Source organism: Pseudorca crassidens, chromosome 20 (genome assembly GCF_039906515.1).
Source record: "Pseudorca crassidens isolate mPseCra1 chromosome 20, mPseCra1.hap1, whole genome shotgun sequence".
Classification (NCBI taxonomy): Eukaryota; Metazoa; Chordata; class Mammalia; order Artiodactyla; family Delphinidae; genus Pseudorca; species Pseudorca crassidens.
In genome coordinates, this window is record NC_090315.1 from 50,607,302 (window position 1) to 50,635,235 (window position 27,934).

A 27,934-nucleotide genomic window follows, 5' to 3' on the forward strand; every position below is an offset into this window, starting at 1 on the left:
TTAAAAGTAACTCTTTATTGATAAACATATATACCAGAATTAGAAATGTCAGTAGAAAAATAAAATTTAAATAATTTTCTATGGTACAAAGATTAGATCATTTTGACTGTAGCATTTGGTGAAATAATCTAATACAAAAAGCTGAGCTGATTTTAGCCACAACCAGCCTGACAGAGTGCACAAAAAAGAAATGCACGTACACAGAACCTTCTGCATGTGGACAGCTAATGGCACCAGGACTTCACATTCCAGGAAATGGTCTCCTAGGGAAGGTTGGTATGCACAGCAGTTGTAATAAGAACTTAATTCAAACCAGAGCAGCTTTTGGAATCAAAAGCTAACATACAATTTAAAGACTTAGAAAACATAAGGGCTTAAAGATAATTATTTGCATGAGCTTTTTCTCACCTAGTTTAGACATTTCCTAGGTAATGTTTTGCTGAAAAAAAAATGAGTTAACAGCACAAAGAGACATCTTTATCTTGGAATATTCATTACTCATTTGTATATGGATTTAAGTTTACATGAAACACCTTTACCCTAAAACCTCAATATTAAAGAATCCAGAAATCAGCTTTTTATGGTTGGGGCTGCCTCCTTCCCACTCATAAAAAAAAGGAAAAGTGGATGCACAGCTAAGGGAGGGGTGGTTGCACCTGTCTCTAGGAAAGTCAGTAGTTGGCAAAACTTCTCAGAAGCTGTATGTGATAAGATAAAATGTTCAACACAAATGCCAATATTTTTTCATCTGGGCAACCACCCCCAACTAATTGTGTATTTGAGATGAGAAATTAAAAAGAAAAATAAACTCTAAGGAGGAATAGACATTCCTTATCATTCAAATAGTTTCTCCCTGAAAACATTTCAAGCCACAAAGCTCAAGCTATGTAAAGTCTATATACACTTATTCACAGGAGAATGTTCACATACTGGGATGAATGAAACATTCAATAATTTGAAGATACATTTTATATTTGAAGTTTTTAAAAAAGAGTGGATAATAAAACAAGAAACAGATGAAAACAAACACAACTTTCGAAATGCATTAATTTTTGTGTCTTGGCTCTAAAAGAAAAATAAACCAAATAAATCATGGATCAGTATGTTCAAAAATTAGCATTTAGGGGGAGGAGCCCACTGACCACTGGCCCGTGTTCAATTTGTGAAATTCTATCCAAAGGAATGTTTTAGGTGAGAATGCTAAGAGGCATCCTTCAATAGAGATAATTAAAATCATTTCCTACAACAAATTTCTTAAACTGAAGGGCTACTTTTCCAAATCCAGCTCACTGAACTGAAAAATGGAGTCTTCAACTAAAGACTTAAAAATTTGCTTGAAAGAAAGATTTGAGCATTGGAGAGTAATCTTGTTGGGGAATTTGTAAAGACATTTGCCTACCAACTCCTGTAATTTTCCACCTAGTCTATGTGTATATAACACTATAATTTTGATAAGTGGTCTAATGGCCGATTAGTTAAAAGAAAATGTCCAGTTACTTTTTGTGATCCTTTGTAATTTTTCCCTTTGACTATCCCTGGTAAATTGGTCCTCCTGGCTGTTTTTAATCAGAAGCCAGAGTGCATATTGCTTTAAATCAAATAGAATTGCACACGACCTCATGGGCAGTTAGCCTTACACTCACAATGAAAACTTTCCTTTAAAAATGTCAGATTTAATTACCAGAAACTATTTTGAAAACAGATAACATCGATTGTATTTCATACAGAACAGTTTAGGTGGTAAGGATAAAGTTAGATAATTTTTGCAATCCTTTTTCTTTTGAAGAAAGAAAAAGTCTTCAGGCCTTTAAATGAAAAAGTAAGTTAGGCATTAGAAGAAAAATTAAAATAGCTAAAATTGGGTTTTAAAAAACTCTGATATTTAATTCTCTTTAAGGATATAAATTCTCTTGAAGGAAAATGTAAAGGGCACAGTGGAAGGCATATCTGAAAATTAAACTTTAGGCACTTTCTGGGAGTGATACCCAATACTGTGAAAGTGAGCTGAAGACCCACCACTAGGTAACCACATTAAGACTAGGAAATCCATAACCACTAACTCTAGTTTAAGCTGCACTTATACAATTTTTCAAGAGCCATGAGTAAAGCAAAGTCACTAAGAAAAACAGTAACAGAACGTTTAAAGTATCTTTTTGTGCGTGTGCCTCAATGTTCAAAGAGTGTCCTAAACAACCTGGGTGAAAATTTTCAACTCCCAACTCTTTAATAGGGTATGTTTCCAATTAAACTAAATAAAAACAATAGAATAAAAGTAATAGGAAAAGGTGGTACAGGAGCTTTAGGGGAAAAAGTCTCAATTACCTAGCTTATTTTGATAAAATGTACCAAAAAACAAATTCACATCTCTTAAAATATATTAAATAATCAGAAGTCAAGATAGTTACCCATAAAAATGTCACATCATTCAGTAGTTAGCTCCTTTGTCTTTAAACAAAGGAATCGAAGCCACTACTTGAGTTACAGATTTTTTTGTGTGCAACAGATTTCACCAAATTTGTTCTCAACACGACATTCAACCAAAACCTACTTGGCACTTACTGTCATGAAGATGTAGCAAGAGATGAGTTTGCCAAATTTTACTCAAGATTAGATCGTTAGATTTTAGTACAGTATACTCTGCTCAGAAATAAACTAATATGATCCATAATTTCTCTGAAATATGCAACGTTGCATTTTCTCACAGAACATTATAAATTTCAGTGTGAAGGATGCCAACCCAGAAGCACTGCTGACCTGGCTTGCGTAAAGGTACACCCGTAAAACTGCCTGAATTAAATATGTAAAAAAAAGAAAGAAAGAAAAGAAAGTTGATTTGTTTTGGTTGAGAACAATGAGTCCAAAAAGATCTTTAATTCCTGGAGCTTCAAATTGAAGAAAGGACTGAAATGTTGTTCTTCATATACCTTTTCATCCAAGTTGCTTCCCGTTTGAAGAACTAAGAAAACACATTCCATACTGTATTCTTTTTGAGGATTCTATGAAACTTAGGTTCACCATCATAGCACAAGGGTATGTGCTATAGAGTAGCTAAAATCCGTAAAAAGGAGACCACCACTACACAAAATGTCTGTCCGGTGCCCAAGGTGAGGGCTTCAAATGGAATCATTTCCTTTCCTGCTGCTCGGTACACTCCAGCAATTGCTGCACCTGTTCAAAAATTCAAGAATATTTTTTAAAAAAAGGTTAATATAATCAGGAAAATACAGCACTTAAAATTCTACCAGTAGAATGTTCTAAATTTTTTACATTAAAATTTAGACATTAGAGATGTTTTGTTCTGTCTATTCTTTTTGCTGACTAGCTTTTAAGTATTCCTTATATGGTTTGCAAATCACTGACAAGTGTTTTTAGGTGTTGAAAAGTGACTCCTTTAAACTGAGTCTCCTAGATTTATTGAATAAAACCACCTGGAAGTCATAGCTGAAATCACAAAGACGGTGATTTCCACATAACCTGATTACAAACTGAAAAACATCTCTTATTCCGCATGCATTTAACAGGTACCTAACAAACTCTTGGCAATAAATGACAAAGAATCTTCCCTGTGGGACTGAGCAAGAAATATTTCAGGAGCAGCCACAGGGAAACCCCACTCTACTGTGTACTATACTCAGAGCTCCCCTCAAGAAATGGATGGAGAAAGGGGTGGGAAAAGGAAAAGAGGGGGACCCTAAGCCTATCAAGTTGCTATTCATTCAAAGGGCAAGAGGCGAGGGATACTTGGGGAGTCCTTTCTGTTACCCAAATCATTAATCTTTTTTATTATGTTAGTCACTGTAACTTCCTAGAAATTAAGTAAACAAAACAAAACAAACATCTCTCTCTACCCAGGTACCCTGATTTGCTCACAGGGACTCAGCATTGTACAAAGAAAGTCAAGATTTCAAGAGTTTGAAAATAACAGATCCAAACATCTCAGATGACCGCCCTGCCGCCCCCCACCCCACCTCAAAATGCTCCAAACAGAATTCTCCTTGGTCACAGAAGCTAGCTCGAGACACAAGACAGAAACACAAACATGAAGTAGATTTTGAATAATGCAAGATGAAATATAGTGTTTCAATCAAGTGTCTACACCTTTTACAAATGTGATGTGATGGTATATTGACATATTTTAAGGAGAAGAAAGAACAATACTAATCAATATCTGTGTTGGTTGCCAGGAACATTTGTGACTTTGAAATGCCCACCGCCAGAGGCAATGCACAAACACTGTGCTACTAACATCTGAAAGGCACATGTTCCATTGGGCCTCTTTGTAATTTGTCTCCAAAAAAAGTGGGTTGAGTCGGAAGAAGCTTAAAGAAGTTGAACTGGGTCCCAAAGTGGGATTTGGATGATTAAGGGAAGACAGGAAAAAGCAAACCAGAAGGAGCAGCAGAATGGGAAGGGAACAGATTGTATGCACTAGAGTCAAAGAAGGACATGAACACGACATTTACTGCACAATTACTATATGGTAGATATTCTGGTTAAGTATTTTATATTCACATTTTTTCATTTAGTCATCACACAGCATCCCTATTTTACTGAAGAGAAATCTGAAACAGGTCCTGGGGGCCAGTAATCCAGCAAGGAAACTGGAGCAGAGGGTCTCTAAAGATAGCAGTAGGTGATACAGTTAAAAATATTTTTTAAGGCCCATTATGGAAACTCCTTAATGCAAACAGGAGAAAACTGGCCTCCTCCCCCGTGTTATCACAAAGGTTTCATCATCTGTGGAACACAGAGAAACTAGGCCACCCTGTCCCCAAAAAAATCCCTCAAGTCAAAGAGAGACGGAGATTTCTGCTTGAAGCTCAAGGTTTAAATTCACAGTGAAAAAAAGTTATGTTTACATGTATACCTAGAAAAAAGTCTGAAAGCATATACCAAAATGCAAACTGTGATACCACTTAGGAATGCAGTAATGGAGGATTTTTAATTTTGCTTTCTTATAATTTTTAATTTATATAGAATATACATGTTATTTATATTTCATTATGAGCTTAAAAATGATTTAAACTTATTCTCATCCCTTTGACATGAGCAAAAGCCACCCTTCCCCCCAAAAAAACACCAGACAGGTAAAAATAATTTATAATTATGAATGTTACTCCAATTCTTATTCAGAAAGTCCTGAGAGGAAAAAACAACCAGGTACTTTTCTAAACAATAATTCTTGTCATTAGAATTCTTCTTCCATCCTTAAAATAACTACACCTGGATGAGTGGAAGTGATTTGTTAACCAGCTTGCAAGGTCACAAATCAGTGAAGTGACAGCTGAAGAGAAAGGAGCAGTAGCTTCCAAAAAGACAAATATCTTCTTTTGCCAGTGACCTATTTCACAAGATCTATCTCACAAAGCTTAACGTGACTTCCCTGAAGCCAGCGAGACAAAATCTGACTCAGTAAGTCAAAGATGTTAGCCAAATAAGCCAAATAACTGGGGTGAGAAAAAAAACAGGATCTGTGGTTAAAGATCACTCTTTCTTCTTCATCTCATTGAGACATGTTTCTAAAATGGTTCCTAAAATTAACTAACTAGTCAAATGAAACATTTTGACTGTATTTTAATGTCTAACATACTTGTCAAGATTCCAGCAGTAATTGGTCCCACGATGCCCATCAACAGGATGCTTACAGACATGAACCTACCATATTTGTGATGTCTGAGGGTGAAGAGGGCCAGTAATCCAGCAGGGACATGAAAGAAGAGAGAGGACACCAGTGCCCACAGGAACACACCATACCACATCTCTACAAGGGAAAGCAAAGAAAGGTCGTACATCACTGCCTTTCCCAGTGCAATCATTACAAAGGGGTAGTCACTATGCCCAGTTATTTCATTTTCAAAACCATTCAGTTGCAATGGGGGTTCATCAGTCAAATATCCAAACATTGATGGTTTGCGAGGGATAAGTAAACTATGGCCACCACCTGTTTGTGTACATAAACTCTTACTGGAACACAGCCATGCCCATTCATTTAAGTCTTGCCTATGGATGTTTTCAAGCTACAAGAGCAGGGCTGAAACAGTGACAGAGACCATATGACCTGCAAAGCCTAAAATATTTACAATCTGGCCCTTTACAGAAAAGGTTGGCCAACCCCTGACAAGCTACCTGTACTCCCAAACACTGAAGAAAAGGTTCACCCAGATTTGAAAATTCACTTAAATGATTTCCCTCCCATAAGGACAAATGTAAGTACCACTGACAGGGTGCTATGCAGTCAATGCCTGATGACCGTCCCTGCCTTCTTGATTATTCAGTCATCTCAAATGGAAAAGCTCTATATACAATTACATTCATTCAACAATCATTTTCAAGACAATGCAGTAAATATCAACCCCTCACCTCCTATTAGGGTATCACAGCTCTTTAAGACATGAAATAAATACCAGAATACGTAAATGTTTCGCTTAAAGACAAATGGCAAGTGAGAGGGCAGGTTAGAAGAGGAGCTGGTTCCTTCAGAGAACCTCTATCCCTCTTAGGATGACAGTAACTCAGGAAACATTAAGATATTTGTCCAACAACTATGTATACAAACCTATGCATAAGATATCTTGGAAAATACAAAAACAGGAGGAGATACCATCCTGCCCTCATGACTTTACGATTTAGCAGACATAACATTTTCCCCCAGTGGGCCCAGGCGTGGCTTCAGAATTCTCAAGAGAGCTCTTTACCCATATATGGATGTAATGAAGGTGTCACACTAGATGAAATCTGTTGTCCATCCCTGCACTTGAGGCAGGTAAATACCAGGCAATTTTAAAGATCACTCAACAGCTCAACTGGGGTTTCTGCACCACAGCACTATTGACGTCTGGACCATTTAACTCTTTGTTGTGGGAGGCTGTCGACTGTAGGATGTGGAGCAACACCCCTGGCCTCTACCCTGTGGATGCTGATAGCACTCTCTCCCGTTGTGGCAACCACAATATCTTGACATTGTCACACGTCCCCTGTGGGCATAATTACCCTGGTTAAAAACCGCTGACCTGACTGAAGCAAAGGGTTTATAAGAGTAACAGTAGTTAGGATGCAAAGATAGATGGGGTCACATTACGGGGGGCTTTGAAGGCCAAACTAAGGACTTCAACATGTAAGCCCTACAAGGTACCATCAAAGGTTTTTTGAGCAGTAAAGGTTGTCAGCACAGTACTTCACAGGTGGCACCTTACACTCCCAGTAGGAACACAAACTAGAAAGCCATCTCTGGAGGGTAAACTGGAAGTGTGTCTCCAAAACAGTCAACTGTGCATACCCTTTGCCACAGTGATTTTACTTCCAGGAATACACAAGGGCAAGGACAAGGTCACGAGGTTCCTGGCAGCCCTGTCTGTACTGGCAAAAACTAGACACCAACTGCATGTCTGTTGATGGAGGACTTGTGAAACCTGTTATGGTGCATCCGCATAATGAAACGTTACACAATCAATAAAAATAGGAGCAGCTCTTTAAATACTGATGGGGTAAGATGCCCAACCCACGGTGCGAAGTAAAAAAGCTTAAGTTTCAGAATAATATGCAGAATAAGATCCTGTTTTTGTGAAAACAAAAAACAAAAGAAACAAATGTGTGTAAATGCTTCTGTCTACTCAGAAGAGTCTGGACATATGTTTATTTAATAAATATTTACAACATGCACAGGCACTGTTTTAAATGCTTGACAAATATTAACTCATGTAATTCTCAAAGTAGCTCTATGAAGCACATATTAATATCTCTGACTCTTGGATGAGGAAACAGAAGCAGAGGGAGGTGAGGAAACTTGCTGGAGCCCACACTGCAGCACGAGGCACAGCCCAGGTTGACCCATGCTGGAAGCAATGCCCTCATCCTCTGTGCACCTCTTATATATATTAAGATATAGAAAATTGTTATTTCTGGGGAATAGGATAGGCTGGGTTGACCCATGCTGGAAGCAATGCCCTCATCCTCTGTGCCACCTCTTATATATATTAAGATATAGAAAACTGTTATTTCTGGGGAATAGGGTTTATGACCATTCACTTTCTACTTTGAGAAAACAAACAAAGCGGGGGCTTCCCTGGTGGCGCAGTGGTTAAGAATCTGCCTGCCAATGCAGGGGACACGGGTTCGAGCCCTGGTCCGGGAAGATCCCACATCCGCGGAGCAACTAAGCCCGCGAGCCACAACTACTGAGCCTGTGTGCCACAACTACTGAAGCCCTCGTGCCTAGAGCCCGTGCTCCTCAACAAGAGAAGCCACCGCAGTGAGAGAGAAGCCTGAACACCACAATGAAGAGTAGCCCCCGTTTGCCGCGACTGGAAAAAGCCCGCGCACAGCAACAAAGACCCAATGCGGCCAAAAATAAATAATAAAATTTTAAAAAAATTTTTAAAAAGCTTGGGAATTCTCTGGTGGTGCAGTGAATAAGACTCCACGTTCCCAATGCAGAGGGTGCACGTTCAATCCCTGGTCAGGGAACTAAGATCCCACATGCCATGGGGCACAGCCAAAAAACGGGGTGGGGGGGAAGAGCGACCAGTGAGGAGCATCAGTGAGCTGGGGGACAGGGGAGAGTGGCAAAGCGGAGGGCCAGGGGCTTTTCTTGAAGTTGCATTTGAGTTGTAAGCACACTGTAGTGTGTGGTTTTTCCCAAATCAATTTCTTTTTATTTTTACTCTTGTTGGGAGCAGGGGGAGGAGGGGTTAGGGAGCCAGGGGTGATTAGATGTGGGGCCAAATCCCCACCAGGCACCCTCCACACTCTCACTGATGACTGCACTAATTCTCTGCACATATTAAGTCAAAGTTTCAGTTAATACCATATTATACATATACCAAGATTAGGATGTCTCGCTCTTGGTTGTTGTTGGTTTTTTTTTTAATTAATTAATTAATTTTTTTGGCTGCGTTGGGTGTTTGTTGCTGCACACGGGCTTTCTTTAGTTGTGGTGAGTGGGGCTACTCTTTGTTGCGGTGTGCGGCCTTCTCATCGCAGTGGATTCTCTTGTTGCGGAGCAGGGGCTCTAGGCACGTGGCTAGAGTAGTTGTGGCTCCTGGGCTCTAGAGCACAGGCTCAGTAGTTGTGGCGCATGGGCTTAGTTGCTCCGCGGCATGTGGGATCTTCCCGGACCAGGGCTCGAACCTGTGTCCCCTGCATTGGCAGGCGGATTCTCAACCACTCTGCCACCAGGGAAGTCCTTTTTTTTTTTTTTTAATATTTATTTATTTGGCTGCTCCAGGTCTTAGTTGCAGCATGTGGGATTTTTGTTGCGGCATGCGGGATCTTTAGTTGCGGCATGCAAACTCTTAGTTGCAGTATGTGGGATCTAGTTCCCTGACCAGGGATCGAACCCAGGCCCCCTGCATTGGGAGCGCAGAGTCTTAACTGCTAGGCCACCAGGGAAGTCCCTCGCTCTTGTTTTGGATGGACGGCTTTCAATAAAAAAATCAGGGACACCTCATCTAGGGCTCAATGCTTATTAAAAATAATAAACGACTGAGGGTGTTTTTGTACTTCTGGTGACAAATTATCAGATAGCTACAAAAGGTTTCAAACCACTGGTACAAGTTTTCTTTTCCTTTCTGCTGAACAAGATACACCTTCAGAATAATTTTACAATCCTGTCAAAACTTGTCTATTTTGTTTGATGGTGTTTGGCAAATTGTTAAACCAAGTCTAAATCATGCAATGTGGAGTATAAAGTGATTAAACAGTAATGTCCCAAGCTTAAATATATATAACATAAACATATATGTATAATATGTAAAAAAATGTATGTATACTAACTACTGCTCTTCCTCCACCAAAAAAATCACACACACAAACAAAAAAACCCTTCCCAGTCAATAGCGTCTATCGGAAATTGTGGGCAGGGCTCTCAGTCCTCAGGGTTTGGGTCCCCATCGTCTTCAGGAACAAACCTGTACAGTTAGTCCCCTACACAAGAACCTTCAAGTTGTGAACTTTCAAAGATGCGAACATGCATTCCATCAATGTCAGGCGTGAGTGAAACTGCAGCTTGCCCTCCGTCTCCTATTGTTGGCGATCCTTCAGCTCTACCATCTCCCACCTCCTCTCCCTCCTCCAGTCAGTAACTCTTCTTGCCTGTTCCCTCGATGCCAGCCCCTGTATGCCAGCTGTTGTACTGTACCACTGTACTTTTCAAGGTACTGTACTATAAGATTAAAAATGTTGTCTTTATTTTTTGTGTTTATGTATTATTTGTGTGAAAAGTATTATAAACCTATTACAGTACAGTACTACATAGCCGATTGTGTTAGTTGGGTACCTAGGCTAACTTTGTTGGACTTATGAACAAATTAGACTTAAGAAGAACGTGCTCTCGGAACGGAACTCGTTCGTACGTAAGGGACTTACTCTACCAGATACCACTGCAGGCTCCTTTCCAGCCTCGGGCACCAGCCCTTCTTGCTTCCATGGCCCAGGAGACTTGCCCTCTCTTCTTGGCAGCAGCTCCAGAGGTTGCAGAGTCTGGTGTTCAGGTACTGCCCCTCCCTGATAAATCCCTCCTGCCTGGGCCACTGCTGTTGAACCCTGGCCTCCCCCGCCCAAGGCCCCCTTGTGTACCACCCACTGCCAGCTCATCCCCAAGCCACAGGACAGCGTCATGCAGTTCCCTGCTAAAGCAGTAACCCCATCTTCAATCCCACAGTCCTTCCCAGCTCCTCCCCAAATCACTTAAGAGACTCTGAACTCCATTACACCACCCACTGTGCACAGAACTCTATAAGAACACCAGGAATGCCACTACCCAGGGGTGGACAAACGGGATACAAACCTGCCTCCAAGACCCCAGAGCAGCTGCCGTCCTGGCTGCTGTCTGCCACCAATGACATGAGACCACTCCTGGGCCTTGCCGTCACGGAGCTTCTGCTGGAGCGCCCCAAATTTAAGAGACAAGCACTGCTTTCCACAGCAACTCAAGGCACTGCTGGAGCTTGGCTTCTTACTGGCTGCCACAGAACCATTGGGGCAGTGAACTGGCAGGTGAGGCCTTGATCTGCCAGAGACACACTAAGTTGGTAACTTCAGTAAATGTAGGTCTGGACACTCGGGTGTTCTACTCAACTGCTATGGACTGAATTCATGTGCGGCAGCCCTAATCCGACAGGACTGTGGCCTTATAAGAGGAAGAGAGATGTCTCTCTCTCTCTTGTTCTCTTTCTCTCCCCATCATGTGAGGACATGTCAAGAAGGTGGCCCAAGAGGGCCCTCACCACAACCTGACCATGCCGGCACCCTCATCTTGGACTTCCAGTCTCCAGAACTGTAAGAAAATACACTTCTGTTGTTTAAGCTGCTCAGTCTGTGGTATTTTGTTCTAGCAGCCCTAGCAGATATCAACGCTCACTTGTTCCCACTTCTCTGGAGCACAGCACCTGCCCAAGGAGGCCTGCTGGGCTATCAACTCACATCTCGATTTTCCTGAAAGCTGAAAGGAATCTGTTTGCAAACAAGATCTGGCAGAGCAGGCCAGCGCCTCCCTGAGTCTCTGAGAAGGAGAAGCAGTATGCACCTTCCTATAACCCTGAGCTACATCCACCAGCTAGCGCGGTGCCTACATATGTTATATCGCATCACTTAAGTCACTCAAAGTAGGAAAAAAAGGCTGTATTACATTAGATGAGTAGTACAATTTATAAAACACTTTTCAGATGGATGGGATTATTACAGGACTGTAACAGCTAAGGCAAACCTCAATTAATAAAACATTTAAAAAAAACTAAGTGATTTCCCTTTAATCTACTGCGCCTTAATTTGCCATCTATTTAATAGCTATTTATTGATTATCATATAGTACTTTTCATTCCCCTGGGTCAACACACGGTCAAAAATCTTTGTCTACATATCTTACAGTATTTCCTTGTTCACTGTTTCAAATAAAGTGCATTATCTTCAGCTTTGTTTACTCTGGCAGCTAAAGTCACATCATTTCCCTATGCTGAAGAATAAATCAGGTTATTAATCTGAAATAAAAGATTATAAGGAGAGCGACTTCCCTAGTGGCGCAGTGGTTGAGAGTCCGCCTGCCGATGCAGGGGACACGGGTTCGTGCCTGGGTCTGGGAAGATCCCACATGCCGCGGAGCGGCTGGGCCCGTGAGCCGTGGCTGCTGAGCCTGCGCGTCCGGAGCCTGTGCTCCGCAACGGCAGAGGCCACAACAGTGAAAGGCCCGCATACAGCAAAAAAAAAAAGAATCTGCCTGCCAATGCAGGGGACACAGGTTCCAGCCCTGGTCTGGGAAGATCACACATGCCACGGAGCAACTAAGCTCGTGTGCCACAACTACTGAGCCCATGCACCTAGAGCGCACAAGAGAAGCCACCGCGATGAGAAGCCCACGCACCGCAATGAAAAGCAGTCCCCCCTTGCCGCAACTAGAGAAAGCCCGCACGTAGCAACTAGAGAAAGCCCGCACGTAGCGGCTGGGCCCGTGAGCCGTGGCTGCTGAGCCTGCGTGTCCGGAGCCTGAATTCTATGAGCTGCTCTAGCAAAATAACTGAATGAGGAGGACACGGGAAGCTCAGTTGGTCAGAAGCACATGTGACAACCTGGACTTCTGACTGGCATCTGAAGTTGGGGGTTGGGGCAGGCTTGTGGAACTGAGCCTTTAACCTGTGGGATTGGATGCTAACTCCAGGCAGACAGTGTCAGAACTGAATTGAATTGTAGGACACCCAACTGGTGTCCCAGAATTGCTTGATGCACAGAAAAACCACACATCTGGCGCCAGAAGTGCTGTGAGTGTAGCAGCAGTGTAAGAGTAAAGGAAAACAGCGAGTTTTTCCTAGACACCCTTCCTCTCCTAACAATGATAACTTGCCCACCAGGACTACCAGCAGTGGGCTGCCACCTCTCTCCTGAGGCCACTGCCTAACTGCCCACTCATCCCTTGTTTCTGTGTGCCCCTCTGGCCTGTCTCAATCCCAATGGTCTCTTGGGCCTAGCCTGGCTAGATCTTATCTGTCCTGATCTGGCCTTCTACCTATTCTCGACACAAAGCCAGAAAGTCAGTGCTAATGGGAACAAGGTTTCTTGTTGGGGTGATGAAAATATTCTAAAGTTGCTTTTTGTGATGGTTGCAAACTGCAAAAATTCATTAAATTGTATACTTAAAAAAAAAAAAAAGTAAGTCAGATCATCCTTCCTCTGCTCAAAACCCTCTAATATGGCTTTCTGGGATCTGACCACTTCCTCTCCCTGCCTTGCCCACCCCATTCCACCCACTGCACTGGCCTCCTTCATGTTGCTTAATAAGCTCTGGTCCCAGGGCCTCTGAACCTGCTGCCCCTCACCCACGAGGCTCTTCTCCCAACAGCTGCATGGCTTGTTCCTCATTCCCTTCAGATTTCTTCTCCAATGGCACCATCATAGAGGGCTTCCTTGTGACCTTAAGTAAAACAGCATTCCACTTGACACACAACACCTGCCACTTAGTATCCCCCTACCCTGTCTTACACTCACCACCATCTGTTCCTTTCCATACTTTAAAAAAAAAAAATTTATTGGAGTATAGTTGCTTCACAATGTTATGTTAGTCTTTTCCATACTTTTAAATTTTGTTTTCTCTCTCCCCTTTAGAATGAAAGTTCTTTTGTTTACTAACACACCTTTACTTGGTGCCTAGAAAACAACAAACACACAATAGACACTGAGTAAATACTTGTTGACTGAATGAGTAAATGACTGATCCAAGTGTGACCTATTCTTGATTCCAGCAACGGCACAACCAAAACATTAGTGGGTTTTAGTTTATCAGAAGATACACTTTGACACTGAAGGTATAATGAAACTCATACCTTCAGAAAGTAAATGTTATTCCTGATACAGGAAAAAAAAAATTCTGCCTTTCATAGCACTCAGATTTGTTAAAAATGACAACAACAACAAAAGAAATCTGAACAACTTGCAATAAGGAGGGTTAGGCAGAAACCTAAATAGCTAAATTGCAAATGCAGGTTTAAAAAAAAATCAATTCAAAGCTTCCTGACAGTGATAAACCACAGACTATTTCAGAGCAATGATTCTGCCATATCGAGTTGGCATAAAATGCAAGGAACCTTTTCTGTGGGGCCAAAATAGAAACAATTCCAGAATCAGGACAGTGAACGACATTCACTGTCAGCAGGCTTTGGTGCCTCCAAAGGGATTACAGTTCATGTACTTACTGTCCATTCCAGCTAAAGAAGAGATACAGCAGGGAGGTTGTGTGTTTACCCACTGTGTTTACCCATCCCATTCTGATCAGCTTGCTGCGGTCAAGGGCTTTATCTCATGCATGTTTATACCCCCAGCCCAGAGCCTGCACTTGGCCAACGTATACCTGCTAAATGAATGATCCCCGGTGATCACCACCCCCAAGTTATATATTCAAAGAGTTCCCATAAACTCAAATACATACTGCAGTTGAATATTTCAGAACAATTGCTGAAAGCAAAACAATTCACTTAGCTACAGATTCTCTACTATGACATGTTAAAACTATTGTTCCAAATCCATTTATCTCAATCTTTTCTTAGAGAAGGAAAAGGCAACTAAAAGCAAAACATATTGAACAGAATACTCAGTTTCAAAGTATCACCTCACATGATTTATTACAAAAGGATTAAGGTACCCTTACAGTGGACAGATCTGATAAACACCATCTTCACCAAATGATTAAACCTAGTGTTATCAATAAAGGTACAAACTGACACTAAATGTCTCCTGATGAGGTGCCCTGGGAAGAGGGCAACATCACCTGTGTAGGCAGCGTTCTGAACAAAAATATTTGATCTGAATCTAATCATGAAGAAAAAATGAGATAATTTAGATTATGGAACATTCTATGAAACAATTAGCCTGGACTTAAAAAAAAATGTCTGTCTCAAGAAACTGAAACAAGGATGGAGGAACTGTTCTAGATTCAACAAGATTAAAGGGACATGACAACTTAATGCAATGTGGGACCCTTGATTAGATCCTGGAATTTTTAAAAAAACAAAGGAGGGACTTCTCTGGTGGTCCAGTGAGTAAGACTCCATGCTCTTAATGCAGAGGGCCCAGGTTTGATCCCTGGTCAGGGAACTAGATCCCACATGCATGCCGCAACTAAGAGTTTGTATGCCGCAACTAAGAAGTCCCACATACTGCAATGAAGATCCGGCGCAACCAAAATTAATAAATAAATAAATAAATAAAGGAAAAAAGCTAAAAATGGCATTATTTGAACAACTGGGAAAACTGGGAAAATCTAAATAAGGCCAATACATTAGATAATATTCTATCAATGTTAAATTTCTTGGGTGTGATGTGTTTTTTTTTGTTGTGGCAGAAAATGTCTTCATTTTAAATTATACGTGCTGAAATATTAGGCGTCAAGCATCGTCACTTTTGTAACTTCCTTTCAAAAGGCTCGCAGAAAGTAAAAATGTTACGTGTATGCATATATATATTTAGAGAGGAAGCGAAAGAATCAAAATATTAATAATGAATCTAAGTAAAGGGCATATAGATATTGGTTATACTATCATTTCAATTTTTCAGTAGGTTTGAAAATTTTCCTAATAAAGAATTGTGGGAAAAGTAAGGAAACAATGAAAACAGACTGATCCAGTTCAGTACTGCCTCCAGACTGCATGAACATTTCATTTTTTGGACAGTCTCCAGAATGCCATATATTTCTGTTGTCACTGTCAAATGTGATCTTAGTAACTTTTGATACCTTTTGCCAGATTATCGTTTTAGGCATGATTTCAAGCTAACATCTGCATCTGCCCCAACACGGTTATCTTATTAACTATTTCACAAACCTGTCCGGGAAAATACTAGGAAGGTAATACATATCAAGTCCCTGGTGTCTGCTGAATGGCGCCTGGCAGTCGCTGCCCAGCGAAAGAGAAATCACAGGTGCCTTGTTTACAACTGCAGTCAGTAATCCAACCCTCCTTCCTTTGCAGGTCTCAGGCCGGTTCTCTCATTGTTTACTGAGTCAAAGTATCTGCCAGCTTTGCGGGAGAGCCCAACCTCACCCTTCAATCACCCCTATCTCAGCCTTCTTGCCTTTAAAGGGCCAACACACAACCGTGCTCTCCCGTCAAAGGCTTTATTTCCGGCCTTCCCAAGTACTTTCTCCTCCTCTCAGTTTTCTGAGCACGACAGCTTTCTATCTCGATTTCTAATTTTTAAAAACTCTTCTCTCAGGCCCAGCAGAATCGCCAGTGTGGGTAAGAGTCAGAAAGAAGCTGCATCAAAGACCTCGAACGCATGAGCGGGAGGCTCGGCAACAGGTCTCAGAAAATGATTCCTAGAAAGAGACGCTGGTGGAGGGGGTGGATTTGAACTTGGGCGGTAGCGATCGGCAGACCACCTCCCCGCGTAAAGGGGTTGGGCTACGCTAGAAACAAAGGGTGTGTGAGTTCTGACTGACGGCCCTCAGCCCGGCCGGGACCATGCGCTGTCCGAGCTGGGAAAGCCGAGAGGCCCGCGCGGACGAAAGGGGCTGGGCGGGGATGACCGCCTCCAGTGCCCCAAACAAGGGACGGCCGCCTACAGGGCTCTGCCGCCGAGTTCATGTCTGAACCTGGGGCGTCTGGAAACTCCTAAGAGCAAGATCAGTTCGGGCGGTGACTGAGCTCCCTTCACTGACGGGTCCCCAGCGCGGGCTCGGGGTGGCCTGGCCCGAGGAGCCGGCAAGGAAGCGACGGGGGGAGGGGTTAAGGCCCCCAGCTCTCGGCCGTGGGAGAGGGAACCTTCTTCCAAGAGGAAAACAGCCCCCAGCGGGCGGGACGGTGGGGTGCCAGTCGGCTCGCTACGGAAGGGGCGCCGCCGCACAGCCGGGGGGCCGCGGCGTGGCACGCAGTGCGCAGGCGCAGGGCGGGGCCGGTACCTGGGAAGGAGCAGAGAGAAGTGGAGTTAGGGCACAAGGTCCCGTTGCCCACGCGCGGCACGAGCTTCAGGCTGAGGATCTGCTGCAGGAGCCCAGCCGACCCCCCGCTGTCGCCGCTCCCCTCGTGCTCCATCCCGCCGCCATTCACCGCAGAGAGGTGGGGGAGAGCGCCTGAAGTGCTGCCGTGGCTCACTCTCACTCACGGCCCACTCTGCTCTCCGCACCTCCGTCGCCTCAGCGTCACCTTCGGCCGAAGCCCTCTTCCTCCACCCCAACGGCACTGCCAAGTGATGGCTCCTCCCTCCAATCATAGGGCGCCTCAGATGGCAGGGGCGGGGCGAGAGTTGTTCCCGCCCCTGACGTTGCGTACGGCTTTCCGAGATCCAGCGCCTATGGCCTACGCCCCCTACTGGGGAAGTCTCTCCCGCTACAGTGCGGCGCGCTCTGCTCTGCCCTCCTCTGCAGCGCCACCTATAGGAAAGTAAAGGAAATTAGGTATAGATAGGGAGGAAGAGATAGACGGGTGGGTGAGTGGGTGGGTGGGTAAATAGGTAGACAGCGGTAGGTATGCAAGTAGACAGGTAGGTAGGTAGGTAGTAGGTAGGAAGATAAATACGTACATACATATGCATCTGGTAATGAGAATCAGATGGTTCAGCAGTCAGGTGAAAGAAGCTGGAAGACAATGCAGCAATACCTTCAATATTTGGAAGGAAATGATTTTGGGGGAAAACTTCACTTTAAATTTAAAAACATTGTATACGATGTAAGGAATATGGTCAATAATATTGTAATAACTGGGGACAGATGGTTACTAGACTTACAGTGGTGATCATTTTGTAACGTAAGCAAATGTCAAATAACTATGTAGTACACCTGAAACTGACATAATATTGTAGGTCAACTATGTTTCAATTAAAAAATAATTAATTAAAAAGCATCGTGGGGGCTTCCCTGGTGGCGCAGTGGTTGCGAGTCCGCCTGACGATGCAGGGGACGCGGGTTCGTGCCCCGGTCCGGGAAGATCCCACATGCCGCGGAGCGGCTGGGCCCGTGAGCCATGGCCACTGAGCCTGCGTGTCCGGAGCCTGTGCTCCGCAACGGGAGACGCCACAACAGTGAGAGGCCCGCGTACCGCAAAAAAAAAAAGCATCCTGGGACTTCCCTGGTGGTGCAGTGGTTAAGAATCTGCCTGCCAGTGCAGGGGACACAGGTTCGTGCCCTGGTCCGGGAAGATCCCACATGCCGCAGAGCAACTAAGCCTGTGTGCCACAACTACTGAGCCTGCACTCTAGAGCCCGCAAGCCACAACTACTAAGCTCGCGTGTCAACTACTGAAGCCCTCACACCCATAGCCCGTGCTCTGCAACAAGAGAAACCACCTTAATGAGAAGTCCATGCACCGCAGGAGTAGCCCCCGCTCGCTGCAACTAGAGAAAGCCCCCCACGCAGCAACGAAGACCCAATACGGCCAAAAATAAATAAATAAATAAATTTATTTTTTTAAAAAAAGCATCGTGCACAAAATATGTAATATTTCCTTTTAATTCAAGAACATTAACAACATTGTTTATTAGAGTTCCCTTTTGAAAGCCTTTGTTTTGGAAGCTTTCTAATGCCAGTTCTCTAACCCTACAATTGGGATTTTGCATCAACCAAGAAACTTTTCTAAAACAAAAATAGTAAGTATTTCAAAAAGTCATGACATATTTAACAATGCTGTCTTTTGGTACATTTCCCAGACTAGCAGAGTGTATAAGAAGTGGAAAAACCAATTATTTTAAGCTTATATAACCATCAATAATGTATCACATTAGGAAACATTATTTTTAATTTAGAATTCTATTCTCAGTCCGATTGTGAATTGAGAAATTTCTGAAAAGCCATTTAGACTTGCAGGACTCAGAGAATGTATGTTTCATGTGCCCTTTTTTTTTTTTAAAATATTTATTTATTTATTTATTCGGTTGTGCTGAATCTTAGTTGCAGCATGTGGGCTCCTTAATTGCAGCTTGCTGGCTCCTTAGTTGCGGCATGTGAACTCTTAGTTGCGGTGTGCATGTGGGATCTAGTTCTCTGACCAGGGATCAAACCCGGGCCTCCTGCATTGGGAACGTGGAGTCTTATCCACTGCGCCACCAGGGAAGTCCCACATGTGCCCTTTCTAAGGAAGCTGAGTATGTACTCCAGCGAAGTAAAAGAGGGATGACTAAGAAAGAAAAAGATGGCCAGTATAAGGAATGGTGGATTTAACCAGGAATGTTAGATTGATTTCTGTGCAAGTCTTAGCAGCTACCTAACCAGATTAGAACAGAAGAAAGAGTATCCTCAGGAAAAATAATGGAACTGATTTCAGCTATAGACAAAATCATTAATATCAAAATTTTAGGGACACGGTGAAGAAGGTACCTGTTTCTTCTCTCAATGGGAAAACACTGAAAAACAATACAAACTCCAGGAAAGACACAAACCTGCAAGAAAATTATGAAGCAAATATAAAGCAAACAAAAACTAGGTGTTTTTGTTTGTTTTTTAGACATCCACACCCTCCTTGTTTCACTTATAGTGAGATGCAGAACTATAAAACTTTTAGACGGCAATGTTGAATATCCTTATGTCTCATGATGGTGAAAGAGTTCTTAAACTAGATACAAAAAGCAAAGACCATAAAGGAAAGGATGGATAAATTTAATTACTTTAAATTAAGACCTTGTATTATTCAAGAGTTACCACAAAGAAAGTATAAAGACAAGCCACAAACTGGAAGAAGATATTTGCAATACGTATAACTGACATAGGAATAACATTTAGAACTCCTAAAAATCAATAAGCAAATGATGAAGAGACAAAAGACCTGAAGAGGTACTTCATCAAAGAGAAATACAAATGGCCAAAAAAACCCAGGAAAACATGCTTAACCTCATTAATCAGTGAAACACAAAATGAATCACAATGAGGTATCATTTGTCAACCACACAACAGCCAAATATTTAAAAGTCTGAGAATCCGATTGTTACTGAGGTTGCACGGCAGCTGGAACTCTGGAGGTGTAAACAGATATAACCATCTGGAATAATGTTGAATGAAGATGTTCATGATCTGGCAATTTCACTCCCAGGTAAATATCCTATAGCATTCATACGAGGAGATACAGACAAGATTGTTCCTAGTAGCACTGTAACAGTACATAACTAAAAACAAGCCAAGCATTCATTGAGATGGATAAATAAAATTGTATTATTTTCAATAAAATACTATCGAGTAGTGGAAAGAAATGACATAAAGCTGCAAGCAACAACATGATGAATCCCAGGAATGTAAACTTGAGGGGAAAATCTAAGTTGCAGAAAAAAGAAGCCCACACTGTGATTCAATTTAAATCCAGTTCAAAAACTTGCAAAACTAACAATATACTAATTCAGGATATTAACAAAGGCAGTAAAATGATAATGAAATATTTTGGGTACTTGTTCTATTTTTTTTAATATCTATGACATTATAAATATTATATATTATGTCACATATATATAACATTATATTTATATTTATTTATTCAACTAAGGAGGGCCATAGAACAAAAGTGGCTTTGGACACCCTTCATCTCACTCCAAATAAAGGCCAAAGTCCTCACAAGGCCTGCAAGGTCGTACATAATCTGACCCCCTCTCTCCCTATCTCCTAGAATTCTTCCTCTGGCCTACCACACCAGACTCAGTAGCCCCTTGCTGTTCTTCCAATATTCCAGATGTGTTCCCTCCTTAGGATTTTTGTATTACCTATTTCTTTCTACAGTACAATTTACCCATAGTTATCCCTAAATTAACTGCTTTACCTCCTTCAAGACTTTGCTCAAATGTCACTTTCACAATGAGACCTACACTGATCACGCCATTAAAAATTGCAACTCACACCCCTGCACGCAGACATTCCTAATCCCCATGATCCTTCCCTTTAAAACTGGTTGGGGCTTTCCTGGTGGCGCAGTGGTTGAGAGTCTGCCTGCCGATGCAGGGGACACAGGTTCGTGCCCCGGTCCGGGAGGATCCCACGTGCCGTGGAGCGGCTGGGCCCATGAGCCATGGCCGCTAGGCCTGCGCGTCCGGAGCCTGTGCTCTGCAACAGGAGAGGTCACAACAGTGAGAGACCCGCGTACCGCAAAAAAAAAAAAAGTAAAAAAAAAAAAAAAAAACTGGCTGGGGCTCAATCCATAATGTGTGTTGAATGAATGAATGGAGATGTGGAGGATCTGAAGACTGGGATCAGGACAGCACCAGATTTGCATGGCCAACCAGGTTCTCCAGATTTAACCCCAAGAGAGAAAATACTCAGCTGGCTCTAAGGCCTTGCCACCCTGGGAAAATTCAAAGTCCGGGCTGTGGTGGGCTCTGTGTTCTTGGCCAATTCCTCCCATTTCAGCAGCATTCCTATACCCTCCTGAGGCTACTAAGGCTTTTGCTCTAGTTTTGTTTTGTTTTTTAAAGACTTTATTTTTTAGAGAAGCTTTGGGTTTACAACAAAATTGAGAGGGAACTACAGAGATTTCTCATATACCTTCTGCACTCACACAGTTCACAGCGTCCTCCATTAACATCTCCCGCCAGAATGGTACATTTGTTACCAAGGATGAACCTACAATGACACATCATAATCGGCCAAAGTCCATAGTTTACCTTAGAGTTCAGTTTTGGTGTTGCACATTCCATGGGTTTGGACAAATGTATATCCATCATTCTATGTACATGTCATCCACGGCATATACCCATCATTAGAGCACCATACAGCGCATTTTCACTGCCCTAAAAATCCTCTATGCTCCATCTATTTATCCCTCCCCTCCACCCACAACCCCTGGCAACTGTTGACTTAAAAAAAATGCACAGGGCTTCCCTGGTGGCTCAGTGGTTGAGAGTCCGCCTGCCGATGCAGGGGACGCGGGTTCGTGCCCCGGTCCAGGAGGCTCCCATGTGCCACGGAGCGGCTGGGCCCGTGAGCCATGGCCGCTGGGCCTGCGCGTCCGGAGCCTGTGCTCCGCAACGAGAGAGGCCACAACAGTGAGGGGCCCGCGTACCTCAAAAAAGCACAACGTGAGAGCTGCAAGTTAAGTTTTATTTGGGGCAAAATGAGGACTGCAACCCAGGAGACAGCATTTCAGATAGCTCTGAGAAACTGCTCCGAGGAGGTGAGTGGAGCTAGAATACATAGGAGTTTTGCAACAAGGGGCAGGTAGTCGGGAGCATCAAAAGATTACTGTTAATTGGGAAACCAGATATGTCAAGTTAAGGAATTTAGAGCTTTTCTATGTATGGGAAGATGCAAGAGCCTGGGCTCACTGAAATCATTCCTTTGATATGCACCTCAGCTATCTGGGGCCAGTATCCTGTATTTTCACATCCTGGGTTTCCTCACGGTGCACCATGGGGAGTGGCTGCAGTCTGATGGCTGCTAGATGGCAGGTATTCTTTCCTTCCTGAGTTCCCTCAGGGCTCACCAGCTCTGTTGCAATCGCTGGTGGCTGTGACATCCTTTGTTTACTGATATGGCAGGAAATATTCCATTTCTCACAACCACTAATCTTTTTACTGTCTGAATAGTTTTGCCTTTTCCACAATGTCATATAGTTGGAATCATACTAAATGTAGCTTCTTCAGATTGGCTTCTTTCACTCAGGTTCCCTCCTGAATGTCTTTTCATGGTTTGATAGTTCATTTCATTTTACTGCTGCATAATATTCCATCAGGTAGGTAAAAATGAAAATGATTTACCCTGTACAGATGATGGGGAGGGGGTCAATAGAAAAGGGTGACAAGGGCCTTCCTGACACCATTCCAGAGAACGTAAGTCAGTACTCCATTTGGCAATTCCATATTTAAAATGTGGATGCTCTTTGATCCATCAGTTCTACTTCTAGTCCTCTTTACCATAGACACACAAACTCAGTCACGTCCTGGGGCCTCTCCCATCCCATGAGCTTGGATTCCCAGGACTGATTCTTTTATTTTGCCAAGGAACCTTGATTCCAAAGAGACCAATCCCTCAGTCTCTCTCTGCCTCTTCATCCTATGCTCAATTAACACCTACCTATTTTTTAAAATATTTATTTATTTATTTAGGCTGTGCCGGGTCTTAGTTGTGGCACACAGGATCTTTAATTGTGGCATGCGGACTTCTTAGTTACGGCATGCACGTGGGATCTAGTTACCCCACCAGGGATTGAACCCGGACACCCTGCATTGGGAGCTCGGAGTCTTACCCACTGGACCACCAGGGAGGTCCCTATCTATTCAAACCAAACGTTTCCTTTTCGAAAATGTTTTCCTGACTCTCCATACTAAAGTAGGTCACCCTCTACCCATTCTTATTTATTCTTAGAGCACAAGCGACACTTATGCATATCTATCTGTAGGACTATTTATTTAACATCTGCACTCCCCACAAGAGCAAGGGCTGTGACTATGTCCCCAGGGCTTAGCCCTGGACTGACTCATTGAAACACTGGACTGGCACTGCCTATCTTTGTCCTGAAACCTGATGTGGGTTCACCTAGAGGCTTGCTCGGAACCTGCTGCGCCCTGTAGCTCATGCAGAGGCTTGCCCAGAGGGCCCCATATGCAGGGAGCCACATCCAAGAGCCAGTCATCGCTATTATGGAACCTTGGGAGACAGGTGAGAACGGATGAGTCACATAACAAAGGCCGTTAATTGTGTCATCGGTGACCCAAGCAGGGGCAAATGAAACTTGTGGGATGCTACTATCAGGCTGGCCTCTAAGCCCCACCCCAAATGCCTTCCTGAACCCCACTAGGGATCAGTGTCTCCCTGTTCTTAACCTCTGGCTCCATGAACCTCTTGCTCAACCTTCTTTGCCTGAACATACCACATTGCTGGAGACTTCCTAGCCGACTCCTCCACTTAACAATGCGTTCCTTCCAGGCAGGGCCAGCAGGCTGCTTTTATCCCCAGTGGCCCCACTGTCCCAGCCAACTGTCCACCATTCATCATTCTGGTCCTTGAGATGTCTGCAGACAAATGCCAGGATGGTGGTGATCATTTTGTAACATATAGAAACATCAAGTAACTATATTGTGCACCTGGAACTAATGCAGTACTGTAGGTCAATTATATAATTAAAAGTATAATAAAAGTTTGGAGAGAAGGTGAGCTGAGATGGAGGTATTAAATCTTCATCTCTTATAACAGTCATAAACTTAAATTTTTTTTTTTTTGCCAGATGCGGGCCTCTCACTGTTGTGGCCTCTCCCGTTTGCGGAGCACAGGCTCCGGATGCGTAGGCTCAGTGGCCATGGCTTACAGGCCCAGCCGCTCCTCAGCACGTGGGATCCTCCCGGACCAGGGCACGAACCCGCGTCCCCTGCATCGGCAGGCGGACTCTCAACCACTGTGCCACCAGGGAAGCCCTAAAAATTTTTTAATTGTTTTTCTTTTCTTTTTATTGTATCTAAATGAGATGACTGATGTTAACTAAACCTAGTGTTGTAATCATTTCACAATACATGTAAATCAAACCATCATGTTGTACACCTTAAACTTATACAGTGATGTATGTTAATTCTTTCTCAATAAAACTGGAAACAAACAAAATGCCAGGACCACTCCCTGACCCAGAGACACACGTCTCTGGGTAATGATCTGGCTTTCCAAGCCTGTGATGGAGTCCTCCGCTGCATCCCCAGTTCAGTTTCCTTGTTAGAACCATAAGTATTGAAGTCAAAGATATGAGTTTGAGTTCCAGCCCATATATTAAGCTATGTGACCTTAGTTTTTCTAAGCCAAAGTCTCCATTAATAAATTCTGGGTTTTAAATACCTTCTCCATGCTACTGTGAGCAGGGGCAGATGGGGGCTTTATGGGGCCTGAAGTTTCTACAGCTTGACGGATCCCCAACTGAGGCATCCTGAAGCTTCAGCTTCAAGGTCAGTATACCTCTGCTCCCTGCAAGAAAAGAAATGAAAAGTGCCAGATTGCCCTCGACCTGCTGCTTTGCAGCGAGGATGTGGGTCTACGATCCAGGTCTCACCAATCCAAGGCCACACCCAGGCTGAGAATCAGAAGCCAGACCTCCAGGATCCCTTCCAGTGACTGATGGCAATGATGAGGGCAGCTCCCTCACTTCCAGAGGTAATGGGCACAGGAGTTCTGGTGGCAACTGTCAGTCCCCAGACCAACTCTGTATCCCAGTGTGATTTGGGGTATTCTATTTGTGTGGACTCAAATCTGCTTCCCTGTCCTTCCTAGAGGTGCTGTGACCTTTCTTCCACCTTTCTTTTAAACATTTTTTAAGCATGGCTGGCTTTCATTTCCTGAGCTCAGGACTAGCCCTCTACACATCCGGCATCCCCCTACCCACCCCTCCTTTTTTTAAATCCAGCATCCATTTAATAAGACGCTTTGCCACTAGAGCCAGGTGTTGTGGCTCGCAGCTAGGAATCGTACTTTGCTCTTCTCCAGGGCCTGGCACATAAGGACCACAGGAAGACAACCACTCCAGAGCCTTTTTTCTTCCAAGCTCCTGGCAAGCTTTATCTAGTTACATTCACCCCATGACTTGCCCTCCAGGCACTGATCTTGCTGCCAACCTTTTGCTCTGCCACACACTCTGCCTGGCTTGCTGCCCTGGCCTGCCCAGCCTTCTCTCTCTCCACTTTTCCCCCTCACTGCCTCCCTCCAGGCTTATCTAGGAGGCTCCCTAGATTCTGCACCCTGGACCCAGAGCTCACCACTTCCCACATCTCACCTCGCAGCTGCGGCCCTAGCCATGGCTGCTGGCTGATCCCTTGAGCAAATAAGATGGGAACACCTGACCCTTCTTCGTCCAGGAGACAGGCCTCTGCAAGCCTGACTCACCCTCTCCTCCCCACTGCGGGCCCGAAGCAAATCCCCCCTCCTCCCTTCGTCCTCCTTCTCATCGTGTGGCCTTGGACAAGTCCCTTCGCTTTTGCGTTTTGCTTGTCAAACTTTACAGGCTGTAAACTCTAATCTGTATCATACAGGTGAATTATGTTTATTTCTGTGGGTATGTTTATTTCTGTGATGGGGGCATGGGGGCTCCCAGGAGATTGGGGTAGAGAGAGACTAAGGGGAGACCACAAGATAGAGGCACCTTGGCTGATTTCTTACTGAAGATACAGGTGAATATAAAAGCACTGGCTTTGGTGGTGTGTGGTGCCAGAGGCACGGGGTGTGCGTAGGGGGAGATGTACCGACTTCAGGGACCAGCTCACCACAGTGTCCCTCCACTCCCAGGCAGGGCCGGGACAGCCTTCTCAGCTGCAGGATGAGGCATCCCAACAGAGACTTAAGGGGAAAGAAAGTGCTGGAGTAGGAGCCAAGTCATCTGAACTTATTCCCTGCGCCCAGAGGAAGTGGGGGCACGAGTCTGCTTTCCATGAAGAGTGTGTGTGGTGGGAATCTAGCTCCTAAAGAGGATTCAAAGGAAAAACAAGAAGTGGGGAGAAAGAAACATAGTCTGCGGACTCGGTCCTTTCCTCCTACGTGGGGGACCTCCCAAACTCCCGGCCTCGTGCGCCCCAGCTCCTTCCCCACCACGCGTGAGTCTCCTGGCAACCGCCAGCCACAGCTGGGGGCCTCTGCTACGGCCCGGAGTGCTCGGCAGTGGACGATGCCCAGCTAAAGCTGCTCGGGCCGCGCGGCAGCATGAGGTCCAGGGCGAGGTCGCGCTGCTCGTCCTCAGAGAACACTGGCCGGTAGCCCAGCAGCTGCAGTGCACCCGCACACAGCTCCTGCACGCGGCGGATCTTGGCAAAGGGCAGCGTGTGGCGCCAGGCCTGCGAGACGTTGAGCGCATCCCTGGACGTAGTCTTGAAGGCCTCACGGCGGGCGCCTGGCCCGACCCCGTGGGTGATGTTGTGGATCCAGGCCTCGAGCTGCGGCGTGAGGCTCAGGCCTGCGAAGGCGTAGAGCGCGCGGATCTCGGGCAGAGGCGCCCGTGCCAGGTCCTCGAAGCGCACCAGGCGGTAGCGGCCGCGCAGGGAGGGCGGTGGCTTGCGCATGGCGGCCTCGGCGATGCGCACGTGGCTGCGGCACACCTCGCGCACCACACGCAGGTCCGGGTCGGCCTCCACCCACTTGCCGTTGGTGCCCAACACGATGCCGTTGTCACGGGCCAGTGCCTTGGCCGTCTGCTCGCGCGAGCGCAGCACAGCCCGCGGGTCGCGCACCAGGTGCACGATGCGCAGGTTGAGCGCCGGGTCGCTGAGCAGCGGGTAGAGCACCTGCAGGTTGAAGAAGCGCACCTCCTTGAGCACCACGTGGCTGTAGGTGCGGCAGGCCTCCTGGGCCAGGCCGAAGGGCCGTCGCGCGCACAGCGGCTTGCACACTGCCTCGCTGCTGATGGCGCCGCGCGGGAAGGCGCTGCAGGCGGGCGGCGAGCACAGCGCGCGGCTCTCCGCCCACTGGAAGAGGTCCGACAGGTTGCGCCGCCACGGCAGGTAGGCGTCGAACACATCCATGTCGCACAGGAAGACGGAGCGCACCAGATCGCGCACCGCCATGTGTAGCGCCACCGCGCTGCCCTGCGACAAAGCGGCCCACACGTGCCACGCAGGCTCCATCAGATAGAAGACATTGGGGTGCTGGCTGAAGAGCTGGCCCACGAAGGACGAGCCCGAGCGCCACGAGGACAGCACCAGCACGTGCACCCTCTCCTCGCCACCCACCGGGGACGGCGGCCTGGGCCGGGAGACTAGGAAGAGCAGGAGGCCAGTCTGCGCCAGCAGGAGCGCGGTCACCGCGGTGCTGGAGATGCGCCGCAGCCACATGCCGCCGGCCGGGGGCCTGCGGAGGGAGAGTGCAGCCGTCAGGGACCGCGACCCGCTCACCCATCCCACACCCCAACTCCTGTCTGGTGCTGCCAGGGAGCAGCCCCGGGACTTGACCACCCCACCTGTGGAGGCCTCCCAAGGCCACGGCCGTCTCAGTTGGGCGCCCTTCCGGGAATGTGACTTTAAGACATGAGCCATGATCCAGCCTTTACAGAGCTAAAGGCCAGTTGCACAATACTATGGGGCAGTGTTTTTTCCCTTT

The 27,934-nt window shown here is 45.1% G+C and overlaps 2 protein-coding genes across 7 annotated transcripts in view; both read right to left on the reverse strand.

Annotated features, from left to right (window-relative positions):
* On the reverse strand, window positions 1–24,824 carry TMEM170A (transmembrane protein 170A). Of its 3 annotated transcripts, none has more exons than XM_067717863.1 (3): window positions 24,698–24,824; window positions 5,591–5,761; window positions 1–3,168 (listed from the first exon to the last, which is right to left on the reverse strand). In XM_067717863.1, the coding sequence occupies exons 2-3, from the start codon at window positions 5,757–5,759 to the stop codon at window positions 3,038–3,040; spliced, it is 300 nt and encodes a 99-aa protein (XP_067573964.1). In that variant the 5' UTR covers window positions 5,760–5,761; window positions 24,698–24,824; the 3' UTR covers window positions 1–3,037. The 3 variants fall into 3 exon arrangements, with proteins under 3 accessions (XP_067573964.1, XP_067573963.1, XP_067573961.1); XM_067717862.1 differs by lacking the exon at window positions 24,698–24,824 and adding an exon at window positions 16,874–17,007 and having other exon boundaries at window positions 5,660–5,761; XM_067717860.1 differs by lacking the exon at window positions 24,698–24,824 and adding an exon at window positions 16,874–17,007.
* Window positions 18,790–27,934, reverse strand: part of TMEM231 (transmembrane protein 231) — an 86,500-nt gene continuing 77,355 nt past the window's right edge. For all 4 annotated transcript variants that reach the window (XM_067717839.1, XM_067717840.1, XM_067717843.1 and 1 more), the window contains one exon: window positions 18,790–27,685. In XM_067717839.1, coding sequence (XP_067573940.1) covers window positions 26,482–27,685 — 1,204 coding nt within the window. In that variant the 3' untranslated portion in view covers window positions 18,790–26,481. The remainder of the gene's footprint in view (window positions 27,686–27,934) is intronic.